The 20,883-nt window shown below is 36.2% G+C and overlaps 3 protein-coding genes across 4 annotated transcripts; 1 reads left to right on the top strand and 2 right to left on the bottom strand.

Moving 5' to 3' along the window:
* Positions 1-1,006: 1,006 nt before the first annotated feature.
* LOC143721337 (E3 ubiquitin/ISG15 ligase TRIM25-like) lies at positions 1,007-1,710 on the bottom strand. The gene has a single exon (XM_077211629.1). It carries the CDS (start codon positions 1,605-1,607, stop codon positions 1,023-1,025), a length of 585 nt encoding a protein of 194 aa, XP_077067744.1. The 5' UTR covers positions 1,608-1,710; the 3' UTR covers positions 1,007-1,022.
* A 347-nt stretch (positions 1,711-2,057) lies between these two features.
* Positions 2,058-8,440, bottom strand: mettl23 (methyltransferase 23, arginine). Of its 2 annotated transcripts, XM_077211625.1 has the most exons (6): positions 8,098-8,440; positions 7,918-8,022; positions 6,294-6,531; positions 6,127-6,211; positions 3,708-3,881; positions 2,058-3,627 (listed from the first exon to the last, which is right to left on the bottom strand). In XM_077211625.1, the coding sequence occupies exons 1-5, from the start codon at positions 8,185-8,187 to the stop codon at positions 3,722-3,724; spliced, it is 678 nt and encodes a 225-aa protein (XP_077067740.1). In that variant the 5' UTR covers positions 8,188-8,440; the 3' UTR covers positions 2,058-3,627; positions 3,708-3,721. The 2 variants fall into 2 exon arrangements, with proteins under 2 accessions (XP_077067740.1, XP_077067739.1); XM_077211624.1 differs by having other exon boundaries at positions 3,576-3,881.
* jmjd6 (jumonji domain containing 6, arginine demethylase and lysine hydroxylase) lies at positions 8,432-19,746 on the top strand. The gene is made up of 6 exons (XM_077211616.1): positions 8,432-8,867; positions 11,648-12,036; positions 13,308-13,594; positions 15,714-15,849; positions 17,105-17,243; positions 18,492-19,746. The coding sequence occupies exons 1-6, from the start codon at positions 8,739-8,741 to the stop codon at positions 18,621-18,623; spliced, it is 1,212 nt and encodes a 403-aa protein (XP_077067731.1). The 5' UTR covers positions 8,432-8,738; the 3' UTR covers positions 18,624-19,746.
* Positions 19,747-20,883: the final 1,137 nt, after the last annotated feature.

The following is a 20,883-nucleotide window of genomic DNA, read 5'->3' on the forward strand; positions in this document are numbered from 1 at the left end:
CAGAATAAAACTAAAATAACAGCCTCATGCAAAGCATTCTGGGAACCAAAATCTGAAGGAAAAAAAACAGAAAAAGGTTGATGAAAATTTCTGGTTCCCAGAATGCTTTGCATTAGATTGTTATGTTTTTTATTCTGTAAAGAGAAAGACTTGTTAATGTTTAATGTTCATTTAACTTTGAACAAACTTTTGCCAGTAAATATACATCAATTTAAATCTACAGTAAGTTACTGGCAAACAGCTGCATAACTACAGCAATTTTTTTACAGTGCACGTTCTTCAATGATTTGATTTCATTTGTGAATCAAACTTTGGCCCTTTTAAAATATTTTTTTAAAAGTGTACTTATTTTGGAAATAATATACTAATATAATGGTATTATATAATCAGCCAAGTAATTGCATGTTAATTACCATTACATAGTTTTTTATTATTATAGTTTAAATTGAAATTTAAAGCAATTAGCTGAACTTAAGAGTGACATTTTGACCCAATTAAATAGTATTTAAGTATACAATGTAATTTTATAATTCTATTGAGTTCAATTGAAATATTAAATATTAGTAAATGTACTCTAAAATAAAACTTAAGTAAAACTTTTAATTTTATACAATAAAAAGTGTACTTTATAATGTGTACTTATGAAACAGTCATGAAAATTGACTCTATTGAAGTGGCATTTTACTTAATTTAATATTATATAAATATTAAGTGCAGTTTTTTTTAAATATACTTTTAATTTGAAGTGCACTACAAATACATGTCAATACACTTAAGCATATTTCTTTTTTTAACCACTAGTTGTTTAGATTACTTTTATGCTTTTTCTCTTTTTTGGAGCTCGAAACTTTTGAAACTCACTGACTTTCAATGTATAGACTAAAATATGAGACTTTTTTTTTTTTAAATATCATCTTTTACATTCCACATAAGAAACTCAGTCAAACTGGTTTGGAACAACATGAGTAAATGAGTGAGTAAATGAAGACACTTTCATTTCTGCATGATCAATCCCTCTCAGTTCATACCTGTGTCTCTGTCCTCTGTGCTGCAGTTGATACAGTGTTGTGGTTTTTATGTTCACTCTCTTTACACCACACACAAATGCACTGTTGATCAGTTATACAGAACATTTCTAGCTCTTTATCATGTTTACGGCAGATCATGTCCTGCAGTCGTCCAGTGGCATCAATCACTTTGTGTGGTTTACGAGAGTTATATTCCTCATGACGGTCGAAATGAGTTTGACAGTAAGATTCCTGACACACCAGACAGGACTTGACGGCTTTGTATTTTCTTCCAGGACAGACGTCACACTCCACATCTCCAGATCCAGCGTAACAGTCAGCAGGAAGTTTAGTCTTCTTCAGTTTCTCCACCAGTTCAGCCAGAATGGTGTTTTTAGCTAAAGCAGGTCTTGGACTGAAGGTCTGTCTGCACTGAGGGCAGCTGTAGACTCTCTTCACATCCTCCTGATTCCAGCAGTCTGTAATACAGATCTTACAGTAACTGTGTCCACAGTGGAGAGTCACTGGATCCTTCAGGAGATCCAGACACACTGGACACATGAACTCATCCTGATCCACTGAAATTCTGGCTTCTGCCATTTTACCGCATGAAAACAGAGACACAAACACACAACAGATCAACAATACTTCAGTTTCTGTTTCCCTGAACTGAAGAGTTGAAATGTTTTCTTGCTTGTGTGTTTGAGTGACGTGTGTAAAACAGGAGTGTCTGTAAAGCAGCTTCCTCATTCCTGGTCAATGAGTCACTTTCCTGCTGTGTTTATGTGCCCTAGTGGAGTCAAAAACATCGTAATTACGAGTTCCGAGAACATGAACCATTCAATCCGTTAAATTCTGCGTTATACAATAAATTCAGTTTTTAATGACTCAATTCCGTCGTGTTTGGCCTTACTTTCAGTTTTATTTGTGATAGTTTGCGCGTTAGCTTGATGCCCCTGCCTCTTTTGTCTCTATATCGCACAGCCCTAATTAAACTCACTTCACTTTAAATTAAATACATTTGAACTGAAATAAGTAAAAAAAATCTCGTTTTAATGTCCATGTTGTCTTTAATATGCTTTAAGACAAACCATGTACAAATGCATAAGTCAACACCATTGTTGAGTATTTTCTCCTTAAAACTGCAGTGAATCAAAGACAGTCTCAAAAATACGGTTTGAAATCGCTGGTGTTTCTGACGTCACAATCTACCTTGTAACCAATCAGATCAACGTGGGATCATCAGCGAGTGGATCTATGAGATGGTGTGAGTGGAGGTTAAATATCCCTCATCCTTTCCTCACTAGTGGGTTAAAATGACCCAAAACCCTAAAATTATGCTTCATTTGTTTTGTCCAGAAAAGCTTATTTTATTTAATTTTGATAATATTTTTTCTATTTATCACAATTAATAAATAGTAATTTATGGACATTCCTCACATTCTTTCAACTTAAATTCAAAATAACTCACAATTTCATGCATAAACCTTTTAATTCAGCTTAAAATATCTTGAAAAATGTTGCCTGGTCTGATGAGTTTCGATTTCTGTTGAGACATTCAGATGGTAGAGTCAGAATTTGGCGTAAACAGAATGAGAACATGGATCCATCATGCCTTGTTACCACTGTGCAGGCTGGTGGTGGTAGTGTAATGGTGTGGGGGATGTTTTCTTGGCACACTTTAGGCCCCTTAGTGCCAATTGGGCATCGTTTAAATGCCACGGCCTACCTGAGCATTGTTTCTGACCATGTTCATCCCTTTATGGCCACCATGTACCCATCCTCTGATGGCTACTTCCAGCAGGATAATGCACCATGTCACAAAGCTCGAATCATTTCAAATTGGTTTCTTGAACATGACAATGAGTTCACTGTACTAAAATGGCCCCAACAGTCACCAGATCTCAACCCAATAGAGCACATAAGTGTTTCGTTCTTTTTTCCCCCTTTTTTTCCCGCATAAGTATTTCGTGCCGCCCTGAATTGAAGCCTTTCATATCACAATACTTTTGCGCAATGGCAGTTTATTGATAGGCTTAGTTGTTCTGTCCAATCTATCATATGTTGCTGCTTCATTAAAAAGTTGCGCTTAAAATTAAAAAAAAATGTCTTTTAATTATATAGTATATATTTTGTCTGTATGGTTTTACAAAGTAAGGAAATAATGTTTAAGTCAAGCTTTGATGCTTTTAAAAAAAGAATAATCACAGCCTCTTCCACACAGTGAGGCATACAGATACAGTTTATTAGGTAATTTGGCACTGTTTTTTTAATTATTTTTTTAGTATTGCATCGGATTGGTACTCGGTATCGGCCAATACTGAGTCACAGGTATCAGAATCAGTATCTGAGGCAAAAAAGGCGGATTGTGCCACCCCTAGTCGTAATAAAAACACACTGAAATAATGAAATAAAAAACGAATACAAATGACAAACGCACAACAAAATTACAAAGACTTTGACAAATAAAAATGAAAAAATGTAAAATATTGATAAATATAATAGCATCTCAATGATACTTAAATAAAACTATACGTTCTTGACCTATAGTGTATATTGACATTAATCTGTCATCATAAACCCGTTTTATTTCTGAAATCTGACATTTTCAAGTAAAGGACTAAAATGTAGAACAGAAATGTATCAGGACATGTGATGTTGGAAGGGAAGGTTTAGGAAAAGATTTGTATTTTATATAGCCTACAAGTTTCTCATTAAAATACCTTTCTTGTTATAATCATCATTTGTACAGTATGATTCCCAGGAAGTGTTGATCCAGCAAGATGGTTTTTGTTTGCTTCAAATATTTCTAGTGGGACATTTATGCACTTCAGATCCCACTTGTGTAGTAAAGCATCTATGGACCAGTCCGCACTGCAATAAAAATAAATAAAAAGTGTATTCATTTTTAACTAGGCATCTTGGATTGTGAATAATTATGAATGCAGAACCCTATTAATATTACATTTATCAGTATACCGGTACTCATTTTACAAGATTGCTTTCTGCAGGGTTCATACAATTATGGAAATACCATTTCAAACTGTGATTTTCAAAAATAGAAACTCTTTGTCAGTGTAATCGCTATAAAACTAACGTTTAAAATCAATGGTATGGAAGCTTGTTTCTGCCACAGAATAAAAAATGAAAAAAGGTAATTAAGACATTTAATTTCACAATTCTGACTTTATAACACACAATTACGAGTTTATATCTCAATACTCTGGAAAAAAGTTGCAATTACCCTTTTAAATTTACTCTTAATTTATAACTGTCAATTCTGAAGTTTTTATTACAATTGTGAGATACTTGCAATTGAGAGGGAAAAAAACTCTTTATGCTCGCAATTGCGAGTTTATGATTTGCAACTGACATTATTTCTCACAATAACGAGTTTATAACTCGCAATTCTGACTTTTTTTCTTAGAATCGTCATATGCACACGCACATGCAATTGCGAGAAAAGACAGAGTCGCAAGATAAGTCGCAATTACCTTTTCTTAATTATAAGTTTATACAACCCCAAATCAGAAAAAGATTTTGTGAAATGCATTAAAATCAAGAATCTGTGATTTTTTTTAACTGACAAAAGTACAAAGAAAAGTTTTCCAATGTTTTCACTGACCAACATAATTGTATTTTGTAAATATGAACAAATTTTGATTTTGATGGCTGCAACACACCCCAAAAAAGTTGGGACAGAGACATGTTTACCACTGTGTCACTTCACCTTTCCTTTTAATTACACTTTTTAATCATTTGGGAGTTGAGGATACTAATTGTTGGAGTTTTGCTAGTGGAATATTTGCCCAATCTTGTCTGATACAAGACAGCCGTTCAACAGTCTGTGTTCATCATTGCCTGATTCTCCTTTTCATGATGGGTCATACATTTTCCATAAGAGACATATCTGGACTGCAGTAAACAGGCAGGCACATCTCTTCTATGGTGCAGAGTATCTAGAAACCACTCAGTTTTAGCATGTGCAGAATGAGGCCTGGCATTGTCTTGCTTCCCAGGAAAGATGTCATCTTGATGGCAGTTTATGTCTCTGTACAATCCAAATACATGCCTTCATGTTGATGGTACCTTCACAATAATGCAAGTTACCCATACCGTTTGCAATGATGCACCTCAATAACAGCACAGATGTTTGCTTTTGCACCTGTCGCTGGTGAAAGTCTGGTTGGTCCCTTTCGTCTTTGGGACTGAGAACTCAGTGTCCATTTTCTCCCAAAAACAAGCTGAAACATGGACTCATCTGACCACAGCAGACATTCCCACTGTCTTCTAGACCATCTGAGATGAGCTCAGGTCCAGAGAACTCGCCGGCATCTCCACATAGAACTGAAGTAAAGCTTTCTCTGCGTAACAGAGATTCAAGTGGCATTTCTTGATGCAGCGTCAGACTGTGTTCAGTGAAAATGGTTTTCCAAATTACTCCTGAGTTCAACAGAGGTCTCCTGCCTTACCCAACACAGACTGAGATTTCTCTGGATTCCCTTAATTTTGTGACAATATTATGTATGGAAGATGATAAAAGACATACATTCTTTGCAATCTTGCATTGAGAAATGTGATTTTTTTAATTGTTTGACAATTCTCTCAAGATATTTGGCACAAAGTGATGAGCCATGACCCATCTTTGCTTAAAAAGACTGAGAAGCACTTTTACACCCAAACATGATACCCTCAACTATTACCAATTCACCTGCTCATTGTGGACTGTTTCAAAATAGTTGGCTAATCTAATTTGGATAATCTGTTCAATTTTATTTTGTCTCTGTCCCAACTTTTTTGGGGTGTGTTGCAGCCATCAAAATCAAAATTTGTTCATATTTACAAAATACAATTATGTTGGTCAGCGAAAACATTGGAAAACTTTTCTTTGTACTTTTGTCAGTTAAAAAAAGAATAAGAATTAATAGAATTATCAAATCACAGATTCTTGATTTTAATGCATTTTACAAAATGTCCCAACTTTTTCTGATTTGGGGTTGAATCTTTAAACTCTGACTTTATTTCTCACAATTGCAAGTGTATATCTATGGTGTATAACACAATGAAATCAAGCCACAACAGAATCAAACCACAACACAAAACAAAAAAATCAAATCACCTTCGCTCCTGGTAAGTAGTCCAGAATTGAGCATGAGGGTTTCTCCTTACGAGAAAGGAAACGGTCACAAGCACGTCTTCAAAATCTGTCCAAAGCCATGTTTTGTTAAATGTTTAGAAACCTGTGAAACATTTAATCAGAAGATAAACCATGGGAAAAACCCTCACCTTCAGGTTCATAGAACACATCTGACCCCAGGATGATATCCAGCGGTGTCAGAGAGAGGAGCTCCGGTGACACCCGTCCCCAGGTGAGTCCGATCACAGGCACGCTGTGGAGGTTATTGACGTCACATGACCGTCTGCAGTTCCTCAGACAGAGGGGCAGTTCGGCGCTGTCTGACAATATCACATGAGCTCCACACTTGGCAGCCACCACACCAGGCAAACTCACCCCGGCGCCAAGCTGCAACACAAATGGACAATGTTTATTACCCTCCTATTGAGTTGCGGGATAATTTGACCCAAATTCCATTAGCTTAAAACACCGTGTTAACTATTTCTTCTTATAATTTTGGGTCTCATTAGGGTCATGAATGAGCATTGATATATAGATGTATAAATCCGTGTGATCAATGAAATCTGCGTCGGGTAAATATTTTGTCCTAACGCGAAATTCCAGATGGTGTGGACTTCTATTTTTACTGGATTTCACATACAAAAATCTGCTGAGCAACTATGAATGTGATCACAACTTTACGAATTAAACCTCCATTCGTTTCCCTGCAAATCAGTAAAAATCTACATTTTGAAGACAGCGAGGAGTCGGGCAACAAAATGTTTTTTTTGTAGTTTGTCAAAGGCTAAACTATAAAACACTTGACAACTTATGAAATTAAAAATAAAACTCGATGTTGATGTGGGCGTCACACTCAAAAAAATGTAGGCTTTCAGGGGCGGAGTTTAAGCCAGCGAAATGATTGGAGAAGTCCTGCATATGTCACAAGAAAGAAGGGCTATTGTCAAAAATATCAATATTTCGATATGTATCGATACTGAAATATCTGAAACGGTTCCCGTACTCCTTATCTGCCGTATCTGTACACCAATACCAGCTGTGTTTCTCGCTCTCTCTTATCTCCACCTGCTGTCACTCACTCGTCTCATTCGCTCCAGTGCTTGTATTGCACATGATTTTAGTCATTCCCGCTGGTTTCGCGTGCACCACTGATCTATATAAGTGACGCTCACATAAAGCCACCTCTCAAACAGCTCACGGTCATACATACAAAATGATGTCAAAATGCCGGTCTTGCAGAGAATTCCAATAAATACAGCAGTTTTGGAACGTAAATGTGAATATTTTAGAGTAAACGATTTAAATAAAGCCTCCCTGCCATGTATGTAAGCTATTAAAACAAAATTACCTAAATTATATATAAAAAAGATGAGATAATAACAAATGATCAGTATGGCGGTATATATGGGGCAGCAGTTTTCCCCATGGTATCGAATATTGATATTTTTCAAGATATTGTATCGAAGTAGTTGGAAAGTAGTCTGACGTTTTTTTTTTTTTTTTACATTATGAGGTCAAAGAATAAATAAATAAAATAAAAAATTAATAAAAAAAAGAAACATATGTATTGCTCACAATAAGATCTATAATAAGCATTTAGAAAATAGACAGGGTGAAATTTCATTTAATGCCAACTTCAACACAGCAGGCCTTACTCCATAAAGTTGTTTTGCAATACTAATGGAGGGATTTTGACTCCGATTTAATTCATGAATGTGAACATGAATTGTCAAGGCATCAGATCTGTGTATGAGTAGGATGTAGTAACGTTACCTCAAGAACAGTCTTGTTCTGTAGTTTATCTCTTGCCATCCACACATACTGTGATAGTACCACCGCACAGGGCCACACATACATGCCATATTGTGAATCAAGAACCTGAAATAAATCAGAATGTTTACTGTCAAATTATTGACAAATTAATTACATAAAGTATTACAAACTTTGCTGTACCTCAGGGATAGACACAGTTAAGGACTGTGCGTCTTCACAGTCCTGAAATGTAAATGATTTCTCAATTAACGTGTGAGAAGATTCGTTCATGGCCTTGCTGATGTTTTATTTTCCAGTACTTGTAGTTGACACGACATTTTCAGCTTTCCAAAACAACATTAAATAAATTTCGCCAAACATACTGGTACGTTTAGGCGGTCTCTTTCTCTGGTGATACTCTATTGGATCTTTAGTCTGCGCGACAGTGACTCACACACTCGAAAGCCAATCGACGTTCAAAGCGAAAGTACAATATGAAATAGCCAGCCAATCAGATTCTTAGAAACGCCTACGGGGCGGGAAATAAGACACAGGTTAGATTGCGCCATACGGCGTGAAAGAAGCTTGCTGCCGCCAGGTTATCTAACTTTAGTTTATTACCGAATCCTTCAGTGTATCAACCTCCCGTCTCTCTCAAATAAACATAACTTGATTCCTGTATCGCGCATAGTACTGTCGGCAGCAAAAGAACTGCACACACATCTACAAGGCCTCCAGTGACTGACTAGCTACTCTCCATAGACTTTCATTGCATTGGACTTAGCAATAGCACGCGGGCTAAAAGCGTCACCCGAAGACAAGACGTGCTGAAACGCTGAAGAATGAACCATAAGAGTAAGAAACGGATCAAAGAAGCGAAACGGAGCGCCAGACCCGAGCTGAAGGACTCGAGCGACTGGATCAAACACGATTACTGCGAGAGCTTCGATGTGTCGCACAGGACCGTGAAGGTAACGTTACTGTTCATGCGGAGTAACGCTACACACAGGCGTTACACATCGCGGTGTTGCAGTTTGATCTTAATGTTACACACATATGTTTGTGAAGAGACACGAGAGCCAGTGTCTACGTTGCTCGCCGCACGTCCACACTTCCTCGTTTACAAGACTCTTTAAAAGTTTGTTGTTGCTTGAACAGTTTGACAGTAACGAACACGTATTGATTTTAAGTAAGGTTAGGCTACAAAATTACGTAAGCAAATAATTGTCAGAAGTTCGGAAACATTAATATTTTACATTTTTTTGAAAAAAAAAAAAAAAATCGCATATGCTCCTTAGGCCTGCATTTATTTGAGTAAAAATACAGTAATATTATGAAATATTATTAGAATTTAAAATAGCTGTTTTTATGTGAATGTATGTTCAAATGTAATTTATTCCTGTGATCAAATCTGAATTTTCAGCATCATTACTGCAGTCTCCAGTGTCACATGATCCTTCAGAAATCATTATAAAATTATGATTTATTATATCAATAATGGAGTGCTGCTTGATATTTTTTAAAACCTGTGACCCTTTTTTCAGGATTCTTTATTCATGTAAAGTTAAAAAGAACGGTATTTACTCAAAATAGAAATCTTTTCTAACAATACAAATCTTTATTAACACTTTTTATGCATTTAACACATCCTTGCTGAATAAAAAGTATTCATTTCTTTGAAAAAAAAAAGACTTTAAATAAACTGTTATTTTTAAACTTTTTATTCATCACAGAATCCTGAAAAAAGGGTCACAGGTTAAAAAAAATTATATATATAGCTATACATTCATACTTTTTTAGCGCTCACAAAGTACGTACTTATTCAAATAAGTGCCTACTCATGAGAGTATACGATTTGGGACGCAGCCCCTGTCTACCTCTAAAGTGATCAAAATTCATCAGCTAGAGTGGAAACCCTGAAGAACTTTTAGGTCTTAAAAACTTCTGAAATGTTATTATTTCATTTTAATTACAGTGGTTTTAGTTACTTTAGTAACTGAGTTAACTAAAAATCAATGATAATGCTAAACATCAAGAATGAAAACCGATTGAGGTCACATCAGCTCTGATAGATGTCCTCAAATCTAATTGAAGCTCGTATAGTATTGAATCATTTCATAGGAGGTTTCATATGAGTGTTTGCTTCTGAAAATTTACAAAGATGTCAATTTACAATTTACAAAGTTGTCTCAGTGGACCTTTTAAAGGTTTTGGCTTGATCCGGAGTAGAATTTTTTTTTTTTTGATATATAATTGATTTGACCTTCGTTTTAATCTAAAGTTTGATTTTAAACACATTCAGGAACATAATAGTTCCTCCTTCATGGTGGTCCATGGGCCTTCAACTTCACTTTTCAATGCTCTGAGCTTAAAGGGATAGCCTAGTTCACCCAAAAATGAAAATTAGCCCATGATTTACTCACCCTCAAGTCATCCTAGTGTAGATGTATTTCTTCTTTCAGACGGTCAGAGTTATATTAAAAAATGTCCTGGATCTTCCAGGCTTTATAATGGCAGTGAATGGCCTTTTCTGCTCTCCATCATGAAGTTCATCTCTCCATCATACCTTTTATGATGGAGAGATGCCCTTTTATGATGGAGAGATGCACTTTTATGATGGAGAGATGCACTTTTATGATGGAGAGATGCACTTGTATGATGGAGAGATGCACTTTTATGATGGAGAGATGCACTTTTATGATGGAGAGATGCACTTTTATGATGGAGAGATGCACTTTTATGATGGAGAGATGAACTTTTATAATGGAGAGATGTACTTTTATAATGGAGAGATGTACTTTTATGATGGAGAGATGCACTTTTATGATGGAGAGATGCACTTGTATGATGGAGAGATGCACTTTTATGATGGAGAGATGCACTTTTATGATGGACGGATGCACAGATGCACTTTTATGATGGAGAGATGCACTTTTATGATGGAGAGATGCACTTGTATGATGGAGAGATGCACTTGTATGATGGAGAGATGCACTTTTATGATGGAGAGATGCACTTTTATGATGGAGAGATGCACTTGTATGATGGAGAGATGCACTTGTATGATGGAGAGATGCACTTGTATGATGGAGAGATGCACTTTTATGATGGAGAGATGCACTTGTATGATGGAGAGATGCACTTGTATGATGGAGAGATGCACTTTTATGATGGAGAGATGCACTTTTATGATGGAGAGATGCACTTTTATGATGGAGAGATGCACTTTTATGATGGACGGATGCACAGATGCACTTTTATGATGGAGAGATGCACTTGTATGATGGAGAGATGCACTTTTATGATGGAGAGATGCACTTTTATGATGGACGGATGCACAGATGCACTTTTATGATGGAGAGATGCACTTGTATGATGGAGAGATGCACTTGTATGATGGAGAGATGCACTTTTATGATGGAGAGATGCACTTTTATGATGGACGGATGCACAGATGCACTTTTATGATGGAGAGATGCACTTTTTTGAGTTTGATCTTGATGGTTGCAATCCACTGCCATCATAAAGCTCGGAAGCGTCAGGGTGTTTTTTTTAAATATAACTCTAATTGTATTCGTCTGAAAGAAGAAAGTCATATACTCACTTGAGGGTGAGTAAATCATGGGGTAATTTTCATTTTTGGGTGACCTATCCCCTTAATGTACGGTGTTCTCTGTAAAGCTGCTTTGAAACGGCATTGCTTTTGAAAGGCTCTATGGAAAATGAAACCAACTCTTCTGTCTTTGTCCAGGACAACGTGGAGCGAGTGGACACCCTGCGCCTCAGTCCAGAGGAGTTCATCCAGCGCTTTGAGAAGCCGTACAAGCCCGTCGTTCTGCTCAACTGCCAGGAGTCGTGGCCCGGCCGGGACAAATGGACCTTGGAGCGACTCAAGCGCAAATACCGCAACCAGAAGTTCAAATGCGGCGAGGACAACGATGGCTACTCTGTGAAGATGAAAATGAAGTACTACGTGGAGTATTTGGAGTCGACCCGTGACGACAGCCCCCTCTACATCTTTGATAGCAGTTTCGGGGAGCACGCCAAGCGCCGCAAGCTTCTGGAGGACTACCAGGTGCCCGTTTTCTTCAGGGACGACCTCTTTCAGTTTGCGGGGGAGAAGCGGCGCCCACCGTACAGGTAACGCATCCTTTTTGCCCATCACTTTTCAGTTCCAGCTTTGCTGATTTAATACAACTAGAAATGAAACCAGCTGCTAATTGCACTTACTGGCCACAAATTAGCTACACTTTGGTGTCCCGTTACTTTAGAAAACGTAAGAGGCATAAATCCCATGTTATTTGGGGTCTTTTGTAGTGAGAAGTATTAGATATTTAATTTTTACTTGGAACAGTATAACATGGCATGAAAAGTTGGTAGTTTTAACATATCAAATGTAAAGGTTATTTCTAGAAAATAAAGCGTAGCAATTAATACTGTTTTTAGACCTATTCTTATAATATAATTAGATCAACTTTATTGATCCCCAAAGTGGAAATTCAATATAATATAATTTGTTAGTATTACATTTTATAGAAAAGGGGTAAATAATAACATTTCATATTTTTTATATTTATTTCACTTCTTGAAAAAAACCAAAACAATATATCATATAGAGGTCGATCAATATTGGATTTTAACGATAACTAAGTGGGACAGATTAATTAAAACTGATTAATTAACTGATAGTTTAAGATACTGAATCAAAACCAAACATTCAAAGTAGTGCTGAACTTTATTACACAAATAAACAGCATTAGAGCTGAAACAATTAGTCGACATTATAATTGTCGACAAATAATTTTGTTATCAACACCAGCAACGAATAACAAGAATAGCAATGTACAGTGAGAGATTTACAAGATTATTTACAAGTCATTTCCTTTACAATTAATTGGAACAGCATTTAAAAAATTTGAATAAAATATATCGTCAACCTCTAATATAATGTAATACAATCAAATTTTTTTTGGTGCTATTTATTAGATTTGTTGAAAAGGGTAAAATAAAATAGAATAGAATTAGATCAATTTGATCCCTTAAATAGGAAATATAATATCATATAATATGTTATGATGTAATATAATAAGCTTTATTGATACCTGCCCAAAAGAGAAAATGTATTAATTATATTGTAATGTAACATAATATAAATATTTGTGTTATTTAATTGGTCATACATTTATTGAAAGGGAGAAAAATAACAGAATTAAAAAAATGATTGATCTCCCAAATATGAAATGCACAACAATGTGATATAATATAATTATGTTTGCTATTACATTAGTTGAAAAGGTTATTTTTGTGCGTTTTATAAGCGTTTCAGAGCCTAATTGTACCCTACCGGTGGACAGTAGCTAACAGTCAATGTGTTTTCAGTCCATTTAGGCTGTTTTTCACTGTTCACCCAGGTGGTTTGTGATGGGTCCTGCCCGCTCCGGGACAGGCATCCACATCGACCCGCTCGGCACGAGTGCGTGGAACGCCCTGGTCCAGGGCCACAAGCGCTGGTGCCTGTTCCCCACACACACGCCCCGTGAGCTCATCAAGGTGACGCGAGAGGACGGGGGGAACCAGCAGGACGAGGCCATCACCTGGTTCAACGTCATCTACCCCCGCACACAGCAGCCCACCTGGCCAGCCGAATTCAGGCCCCTGGAGGTGCTACAGCACCCGGGGGAGACCGTGTTTGTGCCCGGTCAGTTACTGCACATGCTCAGATGTTTGCTAAGAGCGATGGCTAGTATATCTGTGCGCTTTATGTAGGGCTGTCTCGATAACCTCTGTATTGTAGTAACGTGACCACGCTACTGACAGGCCAACCGCAGAGGGATGCAAGTAACCGCGAGATTCGCGTGTTTTCTGTTTTCATAAGGCAAAACACTTCTTGTTTTGAACTTTGTGCCATTTGTATTGAATGTTAAATAAGTTAATGTTGATAATATGGCTGTTTATGGTGATTTGTACAGAGGCTTCGTGGATTTGCACTTATTAAACGCAGTTAATGAGAGAGATCGACTGCGCGTGTGCGATTACCTGCGTCTCTCTTTGAGGTCAAGTCATTAGGGCTGTGAAATGATTAATCGCATCCAAAATAAAAGTTTGTTTACACATTATATATATATATATATATATATATATATATATATATATATATATGTGTGTATAATTATTTTGTATATGTTAATACACACACATGCATGTATTTAAGAAATATTTGCATGTATATACTGTATATATATTTAAACATAATTTATATTATATATACATATTTTAAATGTAAATAACACATTTTTCTTAAATGTACACATGCATGTGACTGTATTTATATATACGAAATAATTAAACACAGTACACACACACACATTTATGTATTTATACGTGTGTAATCACAAACTTTTATTTTGGATCCGGTTATTCACGATTAATTCCATTGTCTTCTAAACAATGGCTCTCTACATAACTTCAAACCACATGGTATTTATGTGACTGGAGCGGCTGTTCAGGCTTTGCAAGACTTGTTAATTGACGGTAAATAGATGTAGGCGTTTTACCTGCTCATTTTAGTGTAAAACTAGGTATTAGTATGAAAGTGGGTGAAGTGCAGAAGCCTTCTACTCTTAAGTGTCTATATTTATAAAAAGAGATGGATGAAGATTCAAGAGGAAGCAAAGCAAAAAGGACTCGCACGACTGACTGTGACGTCACATCTGAACAAAACAGATATGAACCCAAAAACCATCTGACTAATACAGACTTCACTTTCAAACTCGCTTTAAAATGTTCACATGCTTCACATCAATTTTAGAGTCCAGATTACTTGAATATATTACAGGTTACCAGTACAAATTATGCAAATTGTATTTGCAGTACTTCTTTAGATTATAAATTTGTAAAAGGATAATAATGCAGTTCAAATCCACAGTTTCCACCGAGTTTGTGGAATGACTCTTGTGACAAAGGTGCATTTAAAAGTTAAAAGAAAAATGTCCATTTAACAGGGTCTGTGCAAGTGCTTGAAATTGAAGTCCTGTAAAATCCTTGACAATATCCATATTTATTAAAAGGTACTTGAAAAGTGCTTGAATTATTGAAAGAAAATATGTACAATTAGTGTTTAATTTTATTGATAAAACAAGCTTTTCATGCAAAATGAACCATCTAATATAGATATAGAGCTATTTCACATGGCTATGAGTGTAATATTGCTCATATAAATATCCAAGTATATGAAACCACTTTCATTCTTCAGGGTAATCATATATTCATGAGAAAAAAAGTTTTAACTTTTAATAAGCGATATCTTTGTCATAGTATCCTTTCAATGGTTAAAGCTACGACAGTCATAGCATGTGTTGCTCATTTTGTTTTATTAGCTATTTTTATTTATCCATTTACCTTTTTTGAATTTGAAAGATGATAAAGATATTGTTTAACAACTGACGGAGATCTCTGAATGTAGTCCTTGAAAACCAAAAAAGTAGTGCTTGAAAGTCCTTGAAAAGTGTCCTGAAATTTTATTTTACAGTATTTGTGCAAACCCTGATTTAAAATAAAGCAACACAAGTAGTCAACAATACATATACTAAAATACAACAGTTGAATAAATATAAGATGAATATGAATCATTACCATGACAATACAATAAATAAATGCAAAATAAAATCTAAGGAAACTAAATCATCATCAAAAATATGCAAGAGTAACCACCACTATTATTATTATTGCACAAGTGTATAGCAGCATGAGTTATTATTGAACAGTGACATGAACATCATGCAGCCCTCATTAGAACTGTAGTTGTGTGTTTTTCATAGGCGGATGGTGGCATGTCGTCCTGAACTTGGACACGACTATTGCTGTGACCCAGAATTTCGCGAGCACCACGAACTTCCCCATCGTGTGGCACAAGACGGTGCGAGGCCGGCCCAAACTCTCCAGGAAGTGGTACCGGTGAGACCCTGCTCTGTCTCGTATCTGTACACTGACTTCAACTTCATTCACTACTTTTCAAATTGCTTTTAACTGTAGATTTGATTGTATTAGCCTTGTTCTAGCCTTGCTTTTCCACCGTCGGGCTAAACTGTTCTCATTTGCATAACCGTTTCTTTCCATGATAATGGAGCTCTTTTGAATGAATTACAAATGCATCGGTCGCCGCCTTTGTAAGGCAAGAGTTTACAGACGATATGAGATGTAAATAGAGACCGCATTATGGAGGATGATCAGATATTTCTGCTAATTTTATTATTAACTTGTGTTTACTTTGCTCAAATCGCACGCTTGGCCGGCTGCAGAGAAACTGGCAGCCAGGCAACAGACATGTGACCAATCCTGAGTGGCGATGTCACATATTTTAGACAACATGTTTTAAATAAAATAAACATTCACTGAAAAAATATAGAATATCTTGAAATTATTTGATTTCATCTAGTTGCCATTTGAGTTTCTCATTTTCATTTAGTTTTAATTTTTTAGTTTAACTAACTTGATGTACTAAAATAACTTAAACTAACAGTGAAATTAAAATTAACTATATAGACATATTAAAAAAAACTATAAAAAAATGAAATAATAATATTTACTAGAACGTTAAAATGAAAATGATAATATAAAAATAGAAATTAATTCAAAATATTCATAACTATTATAGTATATATTAGTATAAAATTAAAATATAAAATAAATCATAACTATAATAGTATAATTCTCTCCACAACAAACAATTTAAGACCTAATAAAGTTTTTTTTTCCGAAGTAGAGCTGCATGATTCTGGATAAATTGAGCATTTATTTGTGATCTCAAACAGAGATTGTGATTCTCCTGCGATTCTGAATATAAACTGATCAAAATAACACACAAACTGCTCTCTCTCTCTGTCCCAGCGGCAGCGCCAACACAGATCTGAGCGTTCGCTGGGATCGTACTTCTCAGAGGTTTAACAGAAATGCGGTGAATGATTGTCATTAGGAATAAGATCGCGTGGGTGTTTGAGTCGAGATCTTTCAAGGATTAATCGTGCAGCTCTAGTCAAAAGTTAGTGTATTTAGTCGCCAATTCAAGTGTCAGTGACACAGTAAGAAGAAATTAGACGCATGAAGAAAACAAGGTAAAAAATATTGTTGAATTTCCGGTCAAAGCTGTAAGTGTGAAAGCATGATTGTTTTGATGATTTGCGTGGGTTCCTGACGTTGTTTCACTCTCCAGGATTCTGAAGCAGGAAAGGCCAGATATTGCTGCTCTGGCAGATAAAGTGGATCTGCAGGAATCGACGGGCATCGCCTCGGACAGCTCCAGTGACTCCTCGTCCTCGTCCTCCTCCAGCTCCTCCGACTCCGGTTCAGAGGTACACACACACACACACACACACACACACACACACACACCTCCATCAGATACTCCGGCTCACAGACAGACCCGTGTGAGCAAGCTCCACATCTAACTAAGCCTGGGCAATAAAGATAAACAATTATCTTTATTTTTCAGACATTTTTTTCATTAACATTAATAATTGAATCGATTAAAGCACTTATGCGCTCAGTAAGCAGATTTTGAAAACGCCGGCTGTACAGTCTACAGATGTGCATTATGCACTGTTATTACTTGGCAAACTCAGGGTCAGAAATGTCAGATATGATTCACAGTCCTCAAAGTAAAGATCTAATGATGCTGTATCTGTATTTTCTATAGTTAAACAGCCTAAGTGTCCAAAGTGCATTCAAAAGTTGAGGTTTTTGAAGAAGTTAATACTTTTATTCAGCGAGGACCAATTAAAAGCTGTTTTCAACATTGATATTAATATTGATTTCAGAAGGATCATGTGACACTGAAGACTGGAGTAATGATACTGAAAATTCAGCTTTGATCACAGGAATAAATTACATTTGAACAGATTAACATAGAAAACAAGTAACAATGTTTCTCAATATTACTGTTTTTACTGTATTTTTGATCAAATAAAAGTCTTGGTGATCAGAACTTCTTTCAAAAACAAAATATCTTTTAGAGCCCAAACCTTTGAACAACAGTGTATTAAAATTGGAAATGGATTGGATTTTAAATGTATCGATTAGAAATGTATTAATAGTAATATACCAGTTCTTGTTATTTCTGGACTATATTTACAAAAAATGATAATTTAAAGGTAGGCTACGAGTTCTTCACTTGATCTCTGATTTTAATGACAATGGATTATGAATATTCCCGATTCCTTTCTGCCCTGCAATAATATGCATTTAATCTATTTATCTTTAGAGGAATCATCATTTTAATCTAAATGAGCCATTCAAAATCCACAAATTTATTTAAAGAGGTCCTATTATGCCCTTTTTTGGGGCTCTAGAACCGGTTTTCATGCTTGAATGTTAAAAAAAACACACTAAAGACAGTCGAACATGTAAAAAAGCAGAATAGATCCTCTTTAATCCAAGAAATAAGTTGCAATATACATCTAGATAAAACTAATCAAGGTATGTTGATTTTCAACATTTTCAATTGTATGCATTTTATGAATAAAGCCATTGCAATGAGGATATTTTCATGTGTTCATGAGATTTGGCATTGTTTGTGACCGCGTTCGTCTTTCCTCCTGTAGGCTGACTCGGGCTCCGAGGGTGACGCCATGACCCATCGCAGAAAGAAGAGGAAAACCTGTGGCCTGATGGGAAACGGTGACATCACAAGCCAGGACGACTGCGTGAGCAAAGAGCGCAGTTCCTCCCGGTGACGTCATCCTCGTGATAACAAACTCAGCCTTAGTGCGCCTTTTGAGATCAACAAGAACAAGTCACCCGAAAATATGTGCTTGCTGGAGGAGCAGCTCTGAGGGGAAAGGAGGAGATCCATTCTCGTGTTGCCTTTGCTGATGTCACAGTGCCAAGGTCACTCATCTGCCGTTTTTATATGTCCTGTATCACGCCCCATCTGAGGTAATACGGCTGGACCTGTGTGTAATGCTGCCTTCAGCTCTGTGAACCTAGAAAATCCATTATCTTATTACTGATTCTAATGTTATTCTTGAGCTGTTTCTCTCTCTCAGTTAGCAGAAAACTTGCCCATAGTACATACAACTGTTAAACGGCTGCGATTTGTGCTGCTTTTTTTCACTAAATCATCAAGTCATGCAATTTTAGAGAAGAATTGATTCAAAAATGTTAAAGGTTTAATTAGAAGCCCTCTTGTCGTAACTATGAATGCAGCGTTCGGTCCGGTTTGACACTTCTCACACAGTCCATTAGCGTTGAGTTCAGTGTTTAAATTAGCACATTTGACTGAAACGGGAGGTGTTGTTCTGTTATAAACCTTCTGTGTTATAAACCTGTGAAAGTGAAACACTAGAGGGTGCTAATGCTTATTTATTATACTGTGCACTATGAGCCACACAGAAGAGGAAGGGAGAAAAAGTGACTAACCTGTAATGTCTTAAAGTTTTGAATTCGTTTTTTTAACAGATGGTAATGGCGTTAATCCAAAACTGGTAACCTGTCATGACCTAAATTTGTTTCAGGGCTTCGATAATGGACTTTTATGTTGTGATTGGGCGCGAGGCGTTTAATGGTCAGAGTGAGTGTTGTTGAAATGTTGTGACTGTAACCACGTGTAACGCATCATAGAAGAAAGATGTGGTTAAAAAGTGCCTATTTTTACCTGATGTTGGTTGAGCTCTCATATTTCTCATATCTCAATTCTCAGCTGTGGATTTGAATGGCAAATATTAAGATTTAAAACGATGGACTGAAGCCTGCCGTTCTTGTTGCCTCAGATCTGTTTTCTTCAATGGCCCGGTCATGTGACACCTGAGATCAAAACAAAATGAATGATGATGAATGTTTAATAAAAGTTTCTATGTATTTGTCTTGGTTCAGTCATTGTCTTTGCATATCGCATATTGTCTAGGGTGTGATGATGATGTTACACCCAATTCACCGTGGCTGATTGATTACTTTTGACCCTTATATAACCATAATTCCTCTTAATGTGTCGTCGTGGTTATTTATGACAAGGTAAATTCAAAAGGGTTGACGCACCAACCGCGTAAACCAGGGGAATATCTAATCTCCTTTATCCCAGAACTTTTAAAGAGGTCAAATATTTTTCAATAGAATAAATTAAGGAAAACATGTTTTGCTATTATTAATATATTTGTTTTAGGTTACTTTCTGGACACCACACATGAAAGAGTGTATTTAATTCCATTTAACTCGACTTACAAAATTACATGATGCAACTTCCACAAGGATACATTTAAAGTCATCATGAAATCAAAATGGTCAATTCTCATTTTTAATGGAGTATTGCAGTGTTTGTTATAAATGATTTATCCTTGCACATCATTATTTGTTTAAATCGTGTCCTCGAAATCTTTAATCACAATAACCTCCTCTCTCTCTCTTCTCTGATGTGTTTACTGGCGTGAGGGTGGGGCAGCCTGTCACTCACATGAGATTCACCAATAGCAAACAACAACCATCCAATCAATTCCACATGGACAAACTCAAGCCCCGCCCTACATCTTTTCTTGTTCGAGAAGCCGTTTCACGGATATACAGTCACTACAGGAAAGAAAACACTATCGCAACTTCCATTGCATGCAAAATGTAATTATTAAACATGATTTTAAACCTGGTGCATCTAAACTTTTGGTGAAAAATGGCATTTATTTGGAATAACTTTTTTTTAAAGAAAATATAAAATTGTTCCTTTTAAGATCAGTTTTTTAATGTAATTTATTCATGCTGTTGAGTGATCATTTAACTGCAGGAAAAACTATCTAAGGCGTCATTGGAAATATCCACTGAAATCTGCATCAAAACCCATTATAAAGGCTATTTACATGGCAGTCCTCAGACGAATATAACTATATATTCCCAAAAGATATAGTAGTATACGTTCAGTAGTGACGTATGTACAGTGTTGTTCCATCGCTATAATCACACATGTTCCTTTTCAAAACATAAGAAGATGATCCCAGTGTTTCGTCAATGCTC

The sequence above is a fragment of the Siphateles boraxobius genome, unplaced genomic scaffold, assembly GCF_051911475.1.
Source record: "Siphateles boraxobius isolate OS27281-9 unplaced genomic scaffold, OSU_SipBor_1 66, whole genome shotgun sequence".
Taxonomy (NCBI): domain Eukaryota; kingdom Metazoa; phylum Chordata; class Actinopteri; order Cypriniformes; family Leuciscidae; genus Siphateles; species Siphateles boraxobius.